Source organism: Dryobates pubescens, chromosome 11, assembly GCF_014839835.1.
Source record: "Dryobates pubescens isolate bDryPub1 chromosome 11, bDryPub1.pri, whole genome shotgun sequence".
NCBI lineage: Eukaryota > Metazoa > Chordata > Aves > Piciformes > Picidae > Dryobates > Dryobates pubescens.
Window position 1 is genome coordinate 11,200,307 of NC_071622.1, and position 14,007 is coordinate 11,214,313.

General features: G+C 41.4%; 1 protein-coding gene across 1 annotated transcript in view; it reads right to left on the reverse strand.

The window, feature by feature from the left end:
• Positions 1 to 14,007, reverse strand: part of CEP350 (centrosomal protein 350) — a 73,651-nt gene that overhangs the window by 13,784 nt on the left and 45,860 nt on the right. Inside the window, exons 29-35 of the mRNA XM_054165556.1 lie at positions 11,526 to 11,731; positions 9,778 to 9,989; positions 8,448 to 8,592; positions 4,646 to 4,806; positions 4,042 to 4,184; positions 3,159 to 3,241; positions 609 to 2,659 (exon numbers count right to left, since the gene is read on the reverse strand). Of these exons, the coding sequence (XP_054021531.1) occupies positions 609 to 2,659; positions 3,159 to 3,241; positions 4,042 to 4,184; positions 4,646 to 4,806; positions 8,448 to 8,592; positions 9,778 to 9,989; positions 11,526 to 11,731 (3,001 nt within the window). The remainder of the gene's footprint in view (positions 1 to 608; positions 2,660 to 3,158; positions 3,242 to 4,041; positions 4,185 to 4,645; positions 4,807 to 8,447; positions 8,593 to 9,777; positions 9,990 to 11,525; positions 11,732 to 14,007) is intronic.

The window sequence follows — 14,007 nt, forward strand, 5'->3', positions numbered from 1 at the left end:
TTTCACTTCACTTACCACCAGTTTCAGGTCTAAATCAACTACCTAAAAGCTTTCAGAAGGTGATGGCTGTTTCAGCGACTGAGCAGTGCTCACAGCAGTGAAATGGGCTGAAGCTTTCTGTGGTGATAATATAAAGCAGACAGCTGAGATCTTAAGAGAAAGGCTAAGTCCTGTATCTGTACCATTAATGGTTGTTCAGAGGAATCCTGAACTTCCATTCCTCAAGATACATTAGTTCAGTGGACAGAGCAGTGTGACACACTAATGACCTCCACAGAAACTAATTTTGTTTGAGGATGATTATTTGATACCAAGACTAGAGAGAGGCAAGTTTACAGTCTATTGTATTTTCCCACCTTTAGAGTAAAAACTGAGGCTAATGATTAAATACAAGCAGGAACCTAAACAAAATAGTTTTCATTTTGATGTGCCAAAATATGTCTTTCAGTCCATAGGACTACCAAAATGAACTGGGATACACAAGGACACACGTGTAAGACACATACCTACAGGCAAACTTCACAGCACCCAAGAGTACTTGGGATTCAAACATCATCAAAGGAACACTCAGCTCTGGAAAAAATCAGTGCAAGATGTCTGTTACTTACTGGTCTGGGACACATGTCTGGAGAGGAAAGTTCTTCTCTTTCATCATCCAAATCAGAACTTAGGAAAAGGTTGCTCAGCCCATTGGGAATTTGCTCTTCTAGCTGCTGGGGTGGGGCGCTGCATTCCTCCTTCACATCACAGTGCTCCTGGTTGCTGAGCTGGATTTTCTCATTCTTGATCTTCTTTATTTGTTGCAAATGATTGACTGTGTCTTTCAGAAAATCTCTAAGCAGACAATCTGTCAGCAAACTGACCTTTTCCAGTTGATCTTTTGACTTTTCTTCTTCTTGAAGTGGTAGTCTAAGCTGGGCTTCTAATTGGTTCTTTTCTTTTGTCAGCAAATCCAGAAGTGGGGTTTCAGACTTCTCTGCAACATCAGGGGAGAGGTCATCTAACTTTTCCTCACATTCTTCCCCCAGTGTCTTCTGTCTCTCCAGTTTTTCAGAAAGGATATCTGCAATATCATCCAACTGAATGGTAGTCTCATCCACAGCATCAGAAAGCAGAGGAGCAATGCTGGTCTCCTCTTTTACAGCATGCTTCAGATAATCCACTACTGATTGTTCCTGGGCAAGTGATTCAGCAGACAGAGAAACCTTGATGCTGCTCTCTTTAAAATTAGACAATTCCTTATCAATTCCTTCCTCAGATGAGGCTTCTGAAACAGCTGTGTCAACAGGAGCTTTATTCTGGGAGTAGCTCTCTGTTGCACCTCTGCTCTGGCCTTCATCCTCTTTGCCAGGTTTGGAACTCTCTCTGTCTTTCTGCTCAACTTCATGTTGCTCCTCCAGCCTGTCATCGAAAAACAAGTCTTCATCCTTATTTGTGTCCAAATAGTTATCAATACTTTCTGTAATGTGAGAAATCTTTTGAGGAGGAGCAAAAATGCCATGCTTTTCTTTGCAGTCAAAATACTTAATTCCGTCGTAAGTTCCATTGTTGTTCCCTTCAGGTTTATCCAACTCCACACCAGCCCAAAACCCTTTGGCAAATTTAGTCAGACCTTTGAATCTCAATGTTCCAGGTTGGACTTCACTCACGAGTACTCTATCACCAATGTTGAAATCTGGCAAACTATCTGCTGCTTCTGTGATCGAAACAGGGGCCCATAGTGGTGACTCTGGGGGGGCCTGATCTTGCTCCACGTTGCTGCGTTCAGTGTTTTTGATAAGTTCTGTTGGCGACTTCAGTTCTAATAACCTCTCTGACTGCAGGCTGCCAGACAGAGAGAGAGACCTGTCGCTGAGGTATTCACTGATTTCGTCATCGCTGGCAAGGCTGGGGGATCTGCTTCTGCTGTTCTGTGTGTGCAGAGACTGCTCTGCCAGCGACTGAGTATCCCCATTAGAGGAGAGGGGAGGCGATTCAAAGTCATCCTTGTAATCAGGAATGGTTTCTTCAACTGATGCTTGTTTTCCGGAAGAGGATCTTTCAAAGTCTTCAAGGTATGATGGCTCCTTCTGAGTCAAGAGTTGTTCCAGATGACCTTTTTCCTCCACTGACTCGTTCAGTTTGTGAGAGGACTCCTCTACACTTGGGACAGTTACAGCATCTTGATGCGTGTCACTCTGTTGTAAGGTTTCTTTTGTATTGTGAAGACTTTCCACAGCCAAACTCAAGATCTCCTTCTGAGAGGAGAGGTCATATTCAGAATGGAGGATTTTCTTTGGAAGAATGTCCAGTGAGCTCTCTTGTTCTTTCTCTAATGTCAACAAGACATCAGAACTCTCCAAAGGCTTAACATGAGACCCTTCAATCTCATATTCCTCAGACTTTATGTATTCCAAGTCTTCCTCAGATTTACGACTGAAGGCAGCCTCATCACTGGATGCTTTTTCCACATTGTTCACTGACTTGTGGGATAGCCTGCTAATGTCTTTCATGTCCTTGAGAAGATATGATGAGGGTTCATTATCCAAGGAATCAGCTCTGGAACTCCTCGGTGACATTAAATCAGAAGAAGATGTTCCAGAAGGTTCCTCTGCATGAACATCTGTCACAGCCTCCTTCTTGGTGTGCACAGATTTCTCAGCTCTTGATGACACAGCATCTTGAAGAAAAACAGAAAGTGAATGAGAGCAGAATGTACAGCCTACATAGTTTTACTGGAAACAGCAGACACAGGCAACAAAACATGGAAGTTTCTATGCTAAAAGAAGATACAAACTTGCACCTTGGAAACATTAATTTCTAGCTGTCCTATGAAGGTAAGCAACATTCTTTCAGTTCCAGGGGTCTAACAATTTCTTTCCTTGTACCAATACTTCATAATGCCAACATGATCAACAGCAAAACATTGAAAAGTATTTCAAAACCCCCACTATTCCTAAATTCATAGAGAGTGATTGCCCAGTGGAATGTGCTGCCCGGGAAGGTGGTGGAGTCACCATCATTGGAGGTGTTTAGGAGGAGACTTTATGGGGTGCTTGGTTGCATGGTTTAGTTGATTAGGTGGTGTTGGATGATGGGTTGGACGTGATGATCTTGAAGGTCTCTTCCAACCTGGTTTATTCTATTCTATCCTATCTCCACCTGCAGTAGTTACATACCTCCATCCTCTGAAATGGATTCCAAAGATGCTCTGGATCGCTCCGATTCAGCCAGAGGCTTCCAGTTTTTAGCTGTCTCAGGCCTAAATGTGAAAAACCAAATTGCATGAATCACAGTTACACCAGAGAATCATGGTTACAACAATGTGTTGGCTTTTGTTTTGGTTTTGTTTTTAATAGATAAAAATGGAAATACAGCCATATATAATTATAATACCACGCCAGTGATAACACAGTTTGCTTTGTCAATGTACTGTGACCTTAGAAAACAGGAATGGGGACAGAGTTTGGTGAGTCCTGGAAAGTAATTAATAAAAAAACACCCTAATCAAACTTCAGCCTTTTTTGCAGCCAAAAGAGATTTTTTTTTTTCCCTTTTAATTTGAACACACTAAAATTGCACCATCTTCTGGAGACAATGAAACAAAAATACAGTAGGAAGTGCAGAAATCAGTTGAACTCTCTACCTTTTACAACCCAAGACCTAAACTAGATTTAAGCTGCAAAGATGAATGGTTTGCTCCACACAGTGTAGCAAGCATGATGAGTGATCCAAAACCAGGTAAAAACCCCATTCCTTCAGCTCTGTAATCCACACAACCATTTGGCACAATTCTTGCCCAGTTGAAAATTGTACTTCAGCAAGAACCTGAGAATTAGACTCAAAAGGCTGCGCAGGACAAAAATGAGACACGTAAGATTACAAGGACAGTACATCTTATGGGTTTGGGGTCTGATAACACCAGCAAATGGGTCAACAGTATATTGCCACTGTGCTTTAAAGAAGAGAAGCTATCAGCTTTCCCTGTGCTCATGGTTTCTGATGAAACAACTGACCACAGTGCTGGGGAGGGAGGGGGGAAAAAGCAGAAATCCCAGTTACCTATGGAGTGGTGGTGCCTTCATGATCTTGGGTTTTTCAGCAGCAGCTGAAGATGGAGTTTTAATTTGAGGTTTGGCTATTGGTGATGCCTCCAGATCTTGGCTCAGCTCTGCTTCAGTCTTCTTGATAAACTCATCATACGACTGCTCATGGAAAACAGAGCCATTAGTCTCCTAAACCGTAACTACAACTCATTGTCCAAAAGCTATTTAATATAGGATACAATTGGTTTCTCTGTAACTAATTATTTAACTTCCTGAAGTTCAGCTTTAGGAAACCACAGAAATTCTAATTCTTTACTTTCAAAACCAAATGACATAGGCATCACTCCAGTATCCTAGCTTGGATTAACATGTGTAAAAAGATACATGAGCCCCCTGCAACACTGATAGTAACCCATTAAAGACAGACATATTGAAAGGGAACGGCACCTTTGTCTCAAGTTTCACTATTGAAAACAGTTAAACTGCCACAACCCAGACACACCACTATAATGTGCCTTTCACAGCTGTTGGTACAATATTATGCCAACAACATCCATACTATAATGATATATCCAAGGCTAACAATCTTTTATTTCACCCTTCTTCCAACTGTTCCTAACCTCCAGTTGTTTGATCAGACTGGCTTCCTGGGCCTTCAGTCTCTCCTTGTGCCTTTTTTTCTGTTCCTTTTTCAGTTGGTAAGCCACAGACTTCCTTTTTCGTAGTTCATCCTTCAGGGCCCTAATCCGTCCCTCGATGTCACTTTGGTCAGATGTGGTTTCTGAAAGCATTTAGGTTTAGTTTTTGTAAGTTTGCACCTCACAAACCCATTTTATACAAAGCAATGAGCAGTGATTTCATAAATACAAATTGTGATCCAAGCAAGATATCAAAGAATTTAATGTCCATGGGTTAATTTTAACATAGTAAGGCTCCTAAGTGGGATCTCAGACTCACACCACTACCATGTAACACTTGAAAGTGTTGCATCTTACTTCATTTAGAAAAGAAAGGCTCTGAGACACACAGTAACTTGTTATCAAACTTGTTCACATAGGCTGCCCATCTTTATGCTGCTACTAGGGCAACAAAGTTGGTGAGGGGCTTGGTACACAAGCCCTATGAGGAGAGACTAAGGAAGCTGGGGTTGCTTAGCCTGAGGAGACTCAGGGAAGACCTTATTGCTCTCTACAACTACCTTAAGGGAGGTTGTAGACAGGCAGAGGTTGGTCTCTTCTCCCAGGCAACCAGCACCAGAACAAGAGGACACAGTCTCAGGCTGCACCAGGGGAGGTTTAGGCTGGAGGTTAGGAGGAAGTTCTACACACATAGAGTGACTGCCCACTGGACTGGGCTGCTCGAGGAGGTGGTGGAGTCGCCATCACTGGCGGTGTTCAGGAGGAGACTTAATAGGGTGGTTGGTTGCATGGTTTAGTTGATTAGGTGGTGTTGGATGATAGGTTGGACACGATGATCTTGAGGGTCTCTTCCAACCTGGTTTATTCTATTCTACTTCCCTAACTGCTGATCATGTAAGCTGCCAGAAATTGGTTGGTGGGTTTGTTTGGGGTTTTTTTTTTGACTCATTTAAAAATACAATGCCTCAAAGATTCATACCAAAAAAATATATCTGAAATATCTGTTTACAATCACAAGATACAGTTTTAAGCTACAGGGTACACTTCATGGATGAGAATTTTATTTGGAACAGTAGACTCCTCGCTCTACGTTCCTGGCCCATTTAGATTTCCAGCCACCCAGGCTAAATCCATCTATGAAATGGTCATCAACTAGAAAGAAAGTCAATTTGAACAACACAGAGGGTTTCACAGTTGTCAGGCCTCAGGAGGACAATTTATTCAGGGTGAATGAGGGTAGTGTTGAGGTTAGAGATGTGGTGGACTACTCAATAATAGCTTACACAAAGCTACTTGGTGTCTGAATGTACAGATCCTCCTATGGTGCCATTTACTGACTGTAGCTGTTTTCCACTGAAATAATTTTGTTCTACATTGTTATCCTGAGTCATTACCAAGATCTCCTCCATACCTCTCCGTTCCCAGAACTCCCTGCAATGTGGACTTCCAGTCTTTCTGATGATGTTCTACCTGTTTTCCCTTGGGACAGTATCTCCAGATACCATGATCCATTCTCTGGATGATACCCCCATTCTACCAGTAACTCAGCTACTTTCATTATTTCTGCTCTAACAACCTCTCGATCGCTCAGACCTTGCAGGCACTATAAAAGGACTGCCTCTGTCTCTCCTCCTTATTCTTTTCCACCCACCTAGTTATGTCCACTTGTTTCTTGTTTTAAATGACTACCAACATAGCACAAAACAAGATCTTTGTCACGGATTGGTGCTACCACAATTAAATATCCTGAAGAAGATTTGATACATATCTGATACAGTCTTACTAGAGCTCCTCCCTGGGGCTCATGCCCCTCTTTCCTCTTCTATAGCAGGAGCTCAGGATCTTGGCTGCTTTGCTTTTCTAAGACTCAGTATTACCTTCATGTTTTGTGGACTAAAAGGCTTGGATCCCCATAAAAACTGTTCGCTTTACTGATCATCTTGGTAAGTAACCCACCAGTATTATTTGGTCAGCTCGCAGGAGGAGCTGGACATTTTGCTCATCAGCCTCATTTCTCAACACAAAACCCACCATAATGATGGATTTCATGATCAACAACAGCCAGTAAACACAATCAACTACTGTATTCTTCATTAAAAACTGTTGTCAATCATTTAGAAAGTTAAAAAACCCAAACAGCCTGGCACAAAAAAAGAATAGAATCTCACTTGCTAATCAGGAGCACTTTATGATGCCACTGTAATTAACAACTCCTCCCAAACAGTAAGTGACCACTGTGTAATTACAGCTTTACTGGATCAACTCGTAAGGGAAAGATCTGCACATGCTTTCATCTTTGATGATCTTGTCTACATGTGCATCAGACTGACAGAGCAATGACTTCATTACTACTCAGCAGCTCAGAAGATTCATCTCTTTGCAATGGAATTATTTATTGTGAAACCAGCACTATCCTGATTGGCTTCTTACCTCTTACCCTTTCTTCAGTGTTTGAAATCAAAGATTGCAAATACTTTGCTTTACAACAGTGATGCTGCTGCCTGCTCTGCTTTTCAGAGCTGCTTAATGCCCCAGTGTTTTGAAAACTGCTCTCCAGAAGGAATCTCAGCACAAATTACTCAGTGCAAACACCTAGATGTTACTGCTTCATTTCTCTAATCATCAGGAGAACAGCTGCCTCAAAATTACTCTCTCTTGCCCTTGCATATATATTAACCAGAAAACAAACAACACCCCTCACCCCCCCCCCAAAAAAAAACCCCAAGCCAAAAAACCATAATAGATTACTAAACTTGCTATGTCAAACATCACAAAGACAGGATGTGTACACATGCCAGAAAGTTAGCCATCTATCACAAACAGCAGCCAGAAAATACAATAGAATCACCTGATTTAGGGAATTGAAAAAAAACCCCAACCAACCAACAAAAAAACCACCACAACTAAAAACAAGCAGGAAAATGCTCTCTCATTTGCTAATAGGTATTTTATGGTGCTATAGCAACTGCACCATGGAACACAAAACATTTTAAGAGACTAAAAGCACTGAAAGGTTCAAAATAGACTTTACACTTCAACAGAGCCAATGATGGTGAGCACCTGAGTAGTGGTTCAAGAAGTTCCAGAGTCCACAAAATTAACAGACTGCAAGTGCACAACAGGGAGAGGATTACTCTGTACTAATTCACTTCTACTACTCTCTCTCCCTCAGCATTTTCTGGGAGCCAGCATGGGTACTGGAATAAATAGTATAAAGAGTCTACAGAGTAGATCTTCTATTTTATAGCTCAAAACGCAATCTTAGACCTTATTTTGCTGTGCACAGTTCAAACCTTCCTCAAAAATAGAAATGTAAGTCCTGAAGTGTCCAATCATTTCTGCACATGCAGAATGTCCCATAGACTTACTCACACTGCCATGATACTTCTAGGGCTAGGTTGTGCTCAGGAGGATGATCATGTTTGTATGCTGCTGAACCATATTCTGTTTTCTTACAAGGTGAGATGTGGGCTCGTGTCACCTGCCAAAAGCACAGCTAACCTAGGCATTTCTAAATTCTGGGATTACCTTAACTATTGCCTCTTATCTTCTTCATACATGTCTGCAGCAACCTGTATTACTTTCCAAAAGAAGAGATAATATATAATCTTACACTAAGATCTTATTAAGTTGAAGTGATGGGAAAGTACTCTCACAAAACCCCAAACCTTGGCAATTTCCAGGAATTTCTGCCTGCCTCCCCACATTTGTGTCTTCAAGACTACTTGCTAAAAGCACAAAGCTTTGAAAAAGCAATTTAAGCCCAAGCAGATATTACGCTTACCTGACTGTGTCACAGATAAAGATTCATCAGACCAGTTGTGAGATATCTGATGAGACTTCACCAGTGAACGCAGCTGTCCTCCAGTTCTATGGCTGCCTTTGCTGGAATCTTGCTTTGATACAGATATGCTGCTTTTGGAAGGAGGCTAATGAAGGAGAAAAGGACAAATAAGTAATTCTATGTAAAGCTCAGTTTGAACGTAGATCACTGTCACCTGAAGCTAGTTACAAGGAAAGAACGGCATGACTACAGAACATCTCAGTAGTAGTGGTAACTGTTTAGCCTTCTTAAGAATTTAAGCTTAGTTTGCTAGACAACAAAAATACCAAGAGCAGCAAGAGCTGACTGCTTGCTTGGAGCCTAGATTTCAGTAAACCTGCTTAAGACTACTCTATTGCCACCTAAGTGAACTGACATGTTTCTGACTCACAGGTGTTCAATACCATTTATGTAATCTTATTTGGTAACAACCAGGGCAATAGGAACTCCTAGTAAATATATCTGTGAAGCCATTTCACATGAAGAGTGCAAGATGACATTCTAAGTCAGTAAAACAACAGAGCTCTGAAGCTAGGCAAATCATTGTAAGCACAAATACTCTTCCAAAACGCTGCCTGCTACTTCAACATTGTACCACCAACCTGTCACACACTTTGAGCATAACCTCTAGCATTTATTAGCCATTCTGCCCCACTATCTTTCCTTTCACACTTTCCAAGGAAGTATTTGTAGTAAGTTTAGATGAGCAATTCTTTTACCCCACAGACACTGCATTTTCTGTCTCATGGAGTACAAGGCAAAGTTGCCAGGATGAAACAGAACAAGATTATGAACCAAGCGGAAATAGTAGTTAGAGCAGAACAATATGGCAGAATTAGCCAGCAGGCAGACGTCATCTGAAACCCAAAGGACTGGGCTGGGGTTACAGGTCTGCTGCTTCATTCTATAGCTATACTTTGGGATACATTGCTAGCAAATAAAGGGGAAAAACAGAGGATAGCTTCCATGTCCTCAAAGTATTTATACAATGGTAACAAGCTAGCCTACAGCTAATTCACTCTGGTAAACTGGGTCAGTGTTCTGCCACTTCATGCTGCATACCTACACCACATATGCAAAATGTTTTGCAAGACTACCCACAAGTGTAAAAATATCTGAGTTGAAACAGTGTTTCCTTAAGACTTCAGAGCACATATCTGATCACAGTGTCTACTCACAGTAATGTAAAATGGTATCGCAGAGAGAAGTTTCATCTCTGCTTTGACAACTCAGGTGGTCTTTTACAAGTGTAAGCAAATATATACATATATATGATAAAATGCTCACTCACAAGTTTGCAAGGTGGGGTAGAGGACTTGGACTCTTCAGAATAAGCCATTTCTTCATTAGCTGTACTCTGATCTGGGCTTTCTGGCTGTGCATGGCCCATAGTCTTTGGTAGGGTAGACTCAGTAGGTGGACTGCCAAGATCTTCTGGGATAGAGCTTTCACCACTCAGATGAGAGAAAGAAGGCACTGCAGACTCTTCTTCACTAGCTGTTTCTGAGATAGAATAATGAGAGAAAAAGCACGTGAGAACTTGCACTGACTTACATGTCTTCAGAGATACTGCTGCCTGATGTAACTGCTACCAATACACCTCAAATTGGCAGGTGTTATTTGATTCACCTAGACAATGAGGGTGGAATGTTTAGCAAGGGCAAGCATGTTTACCTCTAGACAACTGCAATTTAAGGCAACCCAATGTTCTCAATGATCACTGAATGTCTAAAAGAGGTTTCCAGGCTATTCTAGCATTTTCCAGACAACACACTCCAAAAAGATTATTAGGGAAACCTGTCCTTCCAGTTGACCATACCCCAGCAAGAGTCACTATTAGTCTGAAGAAGTCATGGGGGAGCATATAATCTGCAAGCCAGATCTTGAATGTAGAATTGATTGCTTCCTTTACAGTAGCTGCAGAAAACATTTTAATGTTATGATTTCATGATGAGTCTCTCAGCTGGCAACAAGTAAAATAGTAAGTTGTGTTTGTCAATATTCCTGTTTACTGAATTCCGCAGGAGTCACACCATTACTGAGGCAGCAGCCATGGGGAACTATTCAATATTTGAGCAAAAGCTGAGCAGAGGAACCTCTGAAGCAGAGCTGTGCTCCAGTGCTTAATGGTAGATACAATTATTAGAAAGCAAGTGGATTTTCTCATCTGTTGATGAGAATTCAGCATTCATGCTGAACTTCTCTTCATTGGAACTTACTGACTCGTACACAGAGCATCTTTAAAATGTCTTACAATGCCTAAAAATCCACGTGACTGCTGTCAGTAATGAGTGTAATAGGGGCTAAGTCTGAATTCCCTTTGCACATTCAAAGGACATGCTGCCTGCTTTCAGCAAAGCGGGAAACAACACAGAAAACCGATTATTTCTAGATCAGTCCCTGAAGGTTCATTGTTTTCTCTCACTCCAATCCAGTTTTCTTTGCTCAAAGTATGGTCCACTTCAGACAGACCAGTAAAGCTGTAGCTCCCAACATCCAGGAACTTATTTTTCCCTCACAAGAGCATCACTTATACCAAATACATCCTACCACACCTTATGGCTGAAGGTTTCAAACAGTTACACTGCATTAACAACAGAGGGAAGAACAAAATGCTTTCCATTTTTTGAGAACACGACAATGGGAAAGCAGCCCCTGATAAGAACCATCAGTAATAAGAACCATCAGTAATAAGACTAACAGGATATACCCAAAATGGGAGAAAATGGCTCTGAGCAAGTTCAGAAGACACTTAGCAAAAGAGCATGAAGTATTTTGTAATTAAAAAACAGAAACTGTATGTAGAAACATCTGAAGGTCTTATGGTGCACTGCTCACTTAAGATACAACACAAAGGAGCCACACACATTTAGCCAGGGTGTGGACAGGGCTAAAAGGTGGCAACAGAAGGCAGTAGAGTGCAGAAGCTGAGATTCTAGGAGTATCCAGAGAATGACCACCACCAAAATACAAAAAAAAGGAAGACGACATTATGCTTTACTCTTGTCATTTGCATCACCTCCCTCCTCTTTCCATTACCTTTGGGCTCAGCTTTCTGATCTCCCAGGTCTTTGTCTTTCTTGGCTGTTTTGGTTTTGAGCAGCTCTTTGTCCCAGGCAGCTAGGGCCTGCTTTTCTATGCGCCGTACTTCTGCCTCCTCTGCATCCAGGCGGCGCTTCCACTCCAACAGCTCTTCAGCGTGCTGTCGACGCTGCATCAGCTTCTGTTCTCGCTTAGTTAGGAACCTGACAGACAGAGCAGAGGACAATGGGAAAACAGCCAACCGCGCTCAAAGGTCCCAACACCCAGATGCTCTCTTGCCACAATTCCCAGAATTATAGCTGTTCAAATTGTTTTCTCAGATGACACCCACACTATCTCCTAGACTTCTGAAGTGCTGCTGAAAAAAAATAGCCCAGCAAGTAGACAAGGTTATTTTTTTCTTTGCAGTAAGTAAAACCTACAACATACTGTAAAAACATGCTGCTTACATTTAAAAGCTCTTCAAAATCATTTAAAAAGCTGTTCATTATCCAGCAAGTGAACAGGATACATTTCCAATTTCAGGACACAAAATTTTAGTACCTGTGGTATTAAACTGGAACCCTCATGAAAGCAGTGACTGAAAAAGGAATCTGTCTTTTTGCCAACCCCAATGACAGAAAAATTGTAACCCCAGTTGACCCACAGTTCTTTCCAAATACATAATTGTGAGAGAAGGCAATTCTGTATTTATAACTCTGAGTTACTGGAACTTTTATCCCTTTCCCTTTAAGTATTATCTGCATGGATCACCACACCTCCTGGAATGTTAATTGTGAGCTGACTGCATCAAGAGAATAAGGATGCAGGACTGCTTTTTCCTCACCTACTCTCGTATCTGGCTGTTGGTTTAGAACAGATGAAAAGTAAAGCAGGTATTTTCTTTGTGACAAAGATTTCTTAGGTTTTTCTTTCCATGGAGCCTCAGAAATGAGGAAGTTCTTACAGAACATCACAGGTATGAATAGGTTTGTGTGCATACCCTAATTCTCTTTACCAGCTCTAGAACAACACTATGTCTGGTCTTATTTCTAACATTTCAAGATGTTTAAGATGTCACAGAATCACCCTGTAGAAAAATATATGGTCTGCCAGCTAGAGTGAGAGCTCATCATTGATACAGAAGGTGTGTGCCTAAAAAGGCAGTCTTCAAAGACTTGTGATGTTTTGTTTTGCAAATGCCTTTACAGTCTGTCACTTTAAAGCCATCTCAAACATTTAGCACCAAAGTTTTTAAGCTGCAAAGCAGGTAATAATTTCATCTCTGCTTTTTAATCTCTCACGTTTCAAAAGAACTCTTTGATTTACAGGAAGCGGAATGACCAATGGGCTAATCTGCAGCTCTTGCCTGCTGAGGAACATTTCTTGATTGCTTACTCAGCATTCATTCTGTTCCCTGGAAAAGGGAGCTGGCAGCTGATCAGAAAGGTTAAGATTCAGGTAAGACCTCTTCTAAGACAGAGTAAGGTAAGGTGGACAAGCTATGATGCCAAGACAAAAGTTTCAGAAGCCAATAAGACATGCCCACAACCTTCCTTCCTATGATCAAAAGAAGTGCAGGTATAAAAGGGACACCTCAGAGTCTCTGGAACACTTGCCACCGTCAAGCTGACAGAGCCCAGGATTTTCCATGCATTACTTTAGCACTTTCCATAGACAAACATCAAACATCATCTACTCTTAGTCAAAACTGACAGACTAATATCATTAAGAAATTACACTGTCAACAGTAACTGCCTTACAACCATGACATGGACAGTCATGTCTACATTGCATCTTCACCAGCACTATCAGATTTATCAACTCTGACTTTCAGATGCACATCAGTTCCAATTAGTCTAGTACACCATGTATTTGGAACTTGCTATAGAGGTCATTATTACAATGATCTCAATGCAAAAGGCAGCTTTTACTTCGTCCTTCACTCACTGCACCAGAATGTCTGGATCTTGACTGTTTACTGGATGTTGAGGGAGGCAAGCCCAGCTGAAATGAAGTGGAAGAGAAAAGCTGAATAAATGGTTTCAAAAGAGCAGGACTCCATAAAAGCAGATGTCAAATTAATTAACCCAGAAGGCCACACACACAGCAGGAGAACTGATTAAATGACCATGAAACCAATCACCACACAAAGCCTACTTCATAAGAAAGGTCAGCCAAAAGAAGTGACAGGAGAGAAAGAGGGTTCCAACATTCAGCCTACAGGAAGAGAAGGATTAAAGCAGCATGGCTAAAGATGCAGATCCTTTTATAACCCTGGAGTTTAAAAGGTCAGAGCCACAAGGTAGCATACACACTACCTTAATATTTACTACAGTCTAGAGGGTTCCAGTTGCAACACCAAGGATACACATTTATCCTCAAAAGCAGGGGCACCTTCACAGAAAAAACAAAACAAAACAAAAATACCAAACAAACCAAGACCACATGTGGCATCTGTGAAGCTGAAAATTTGGGGCAGCAAAGAAGCAGCAGCAGC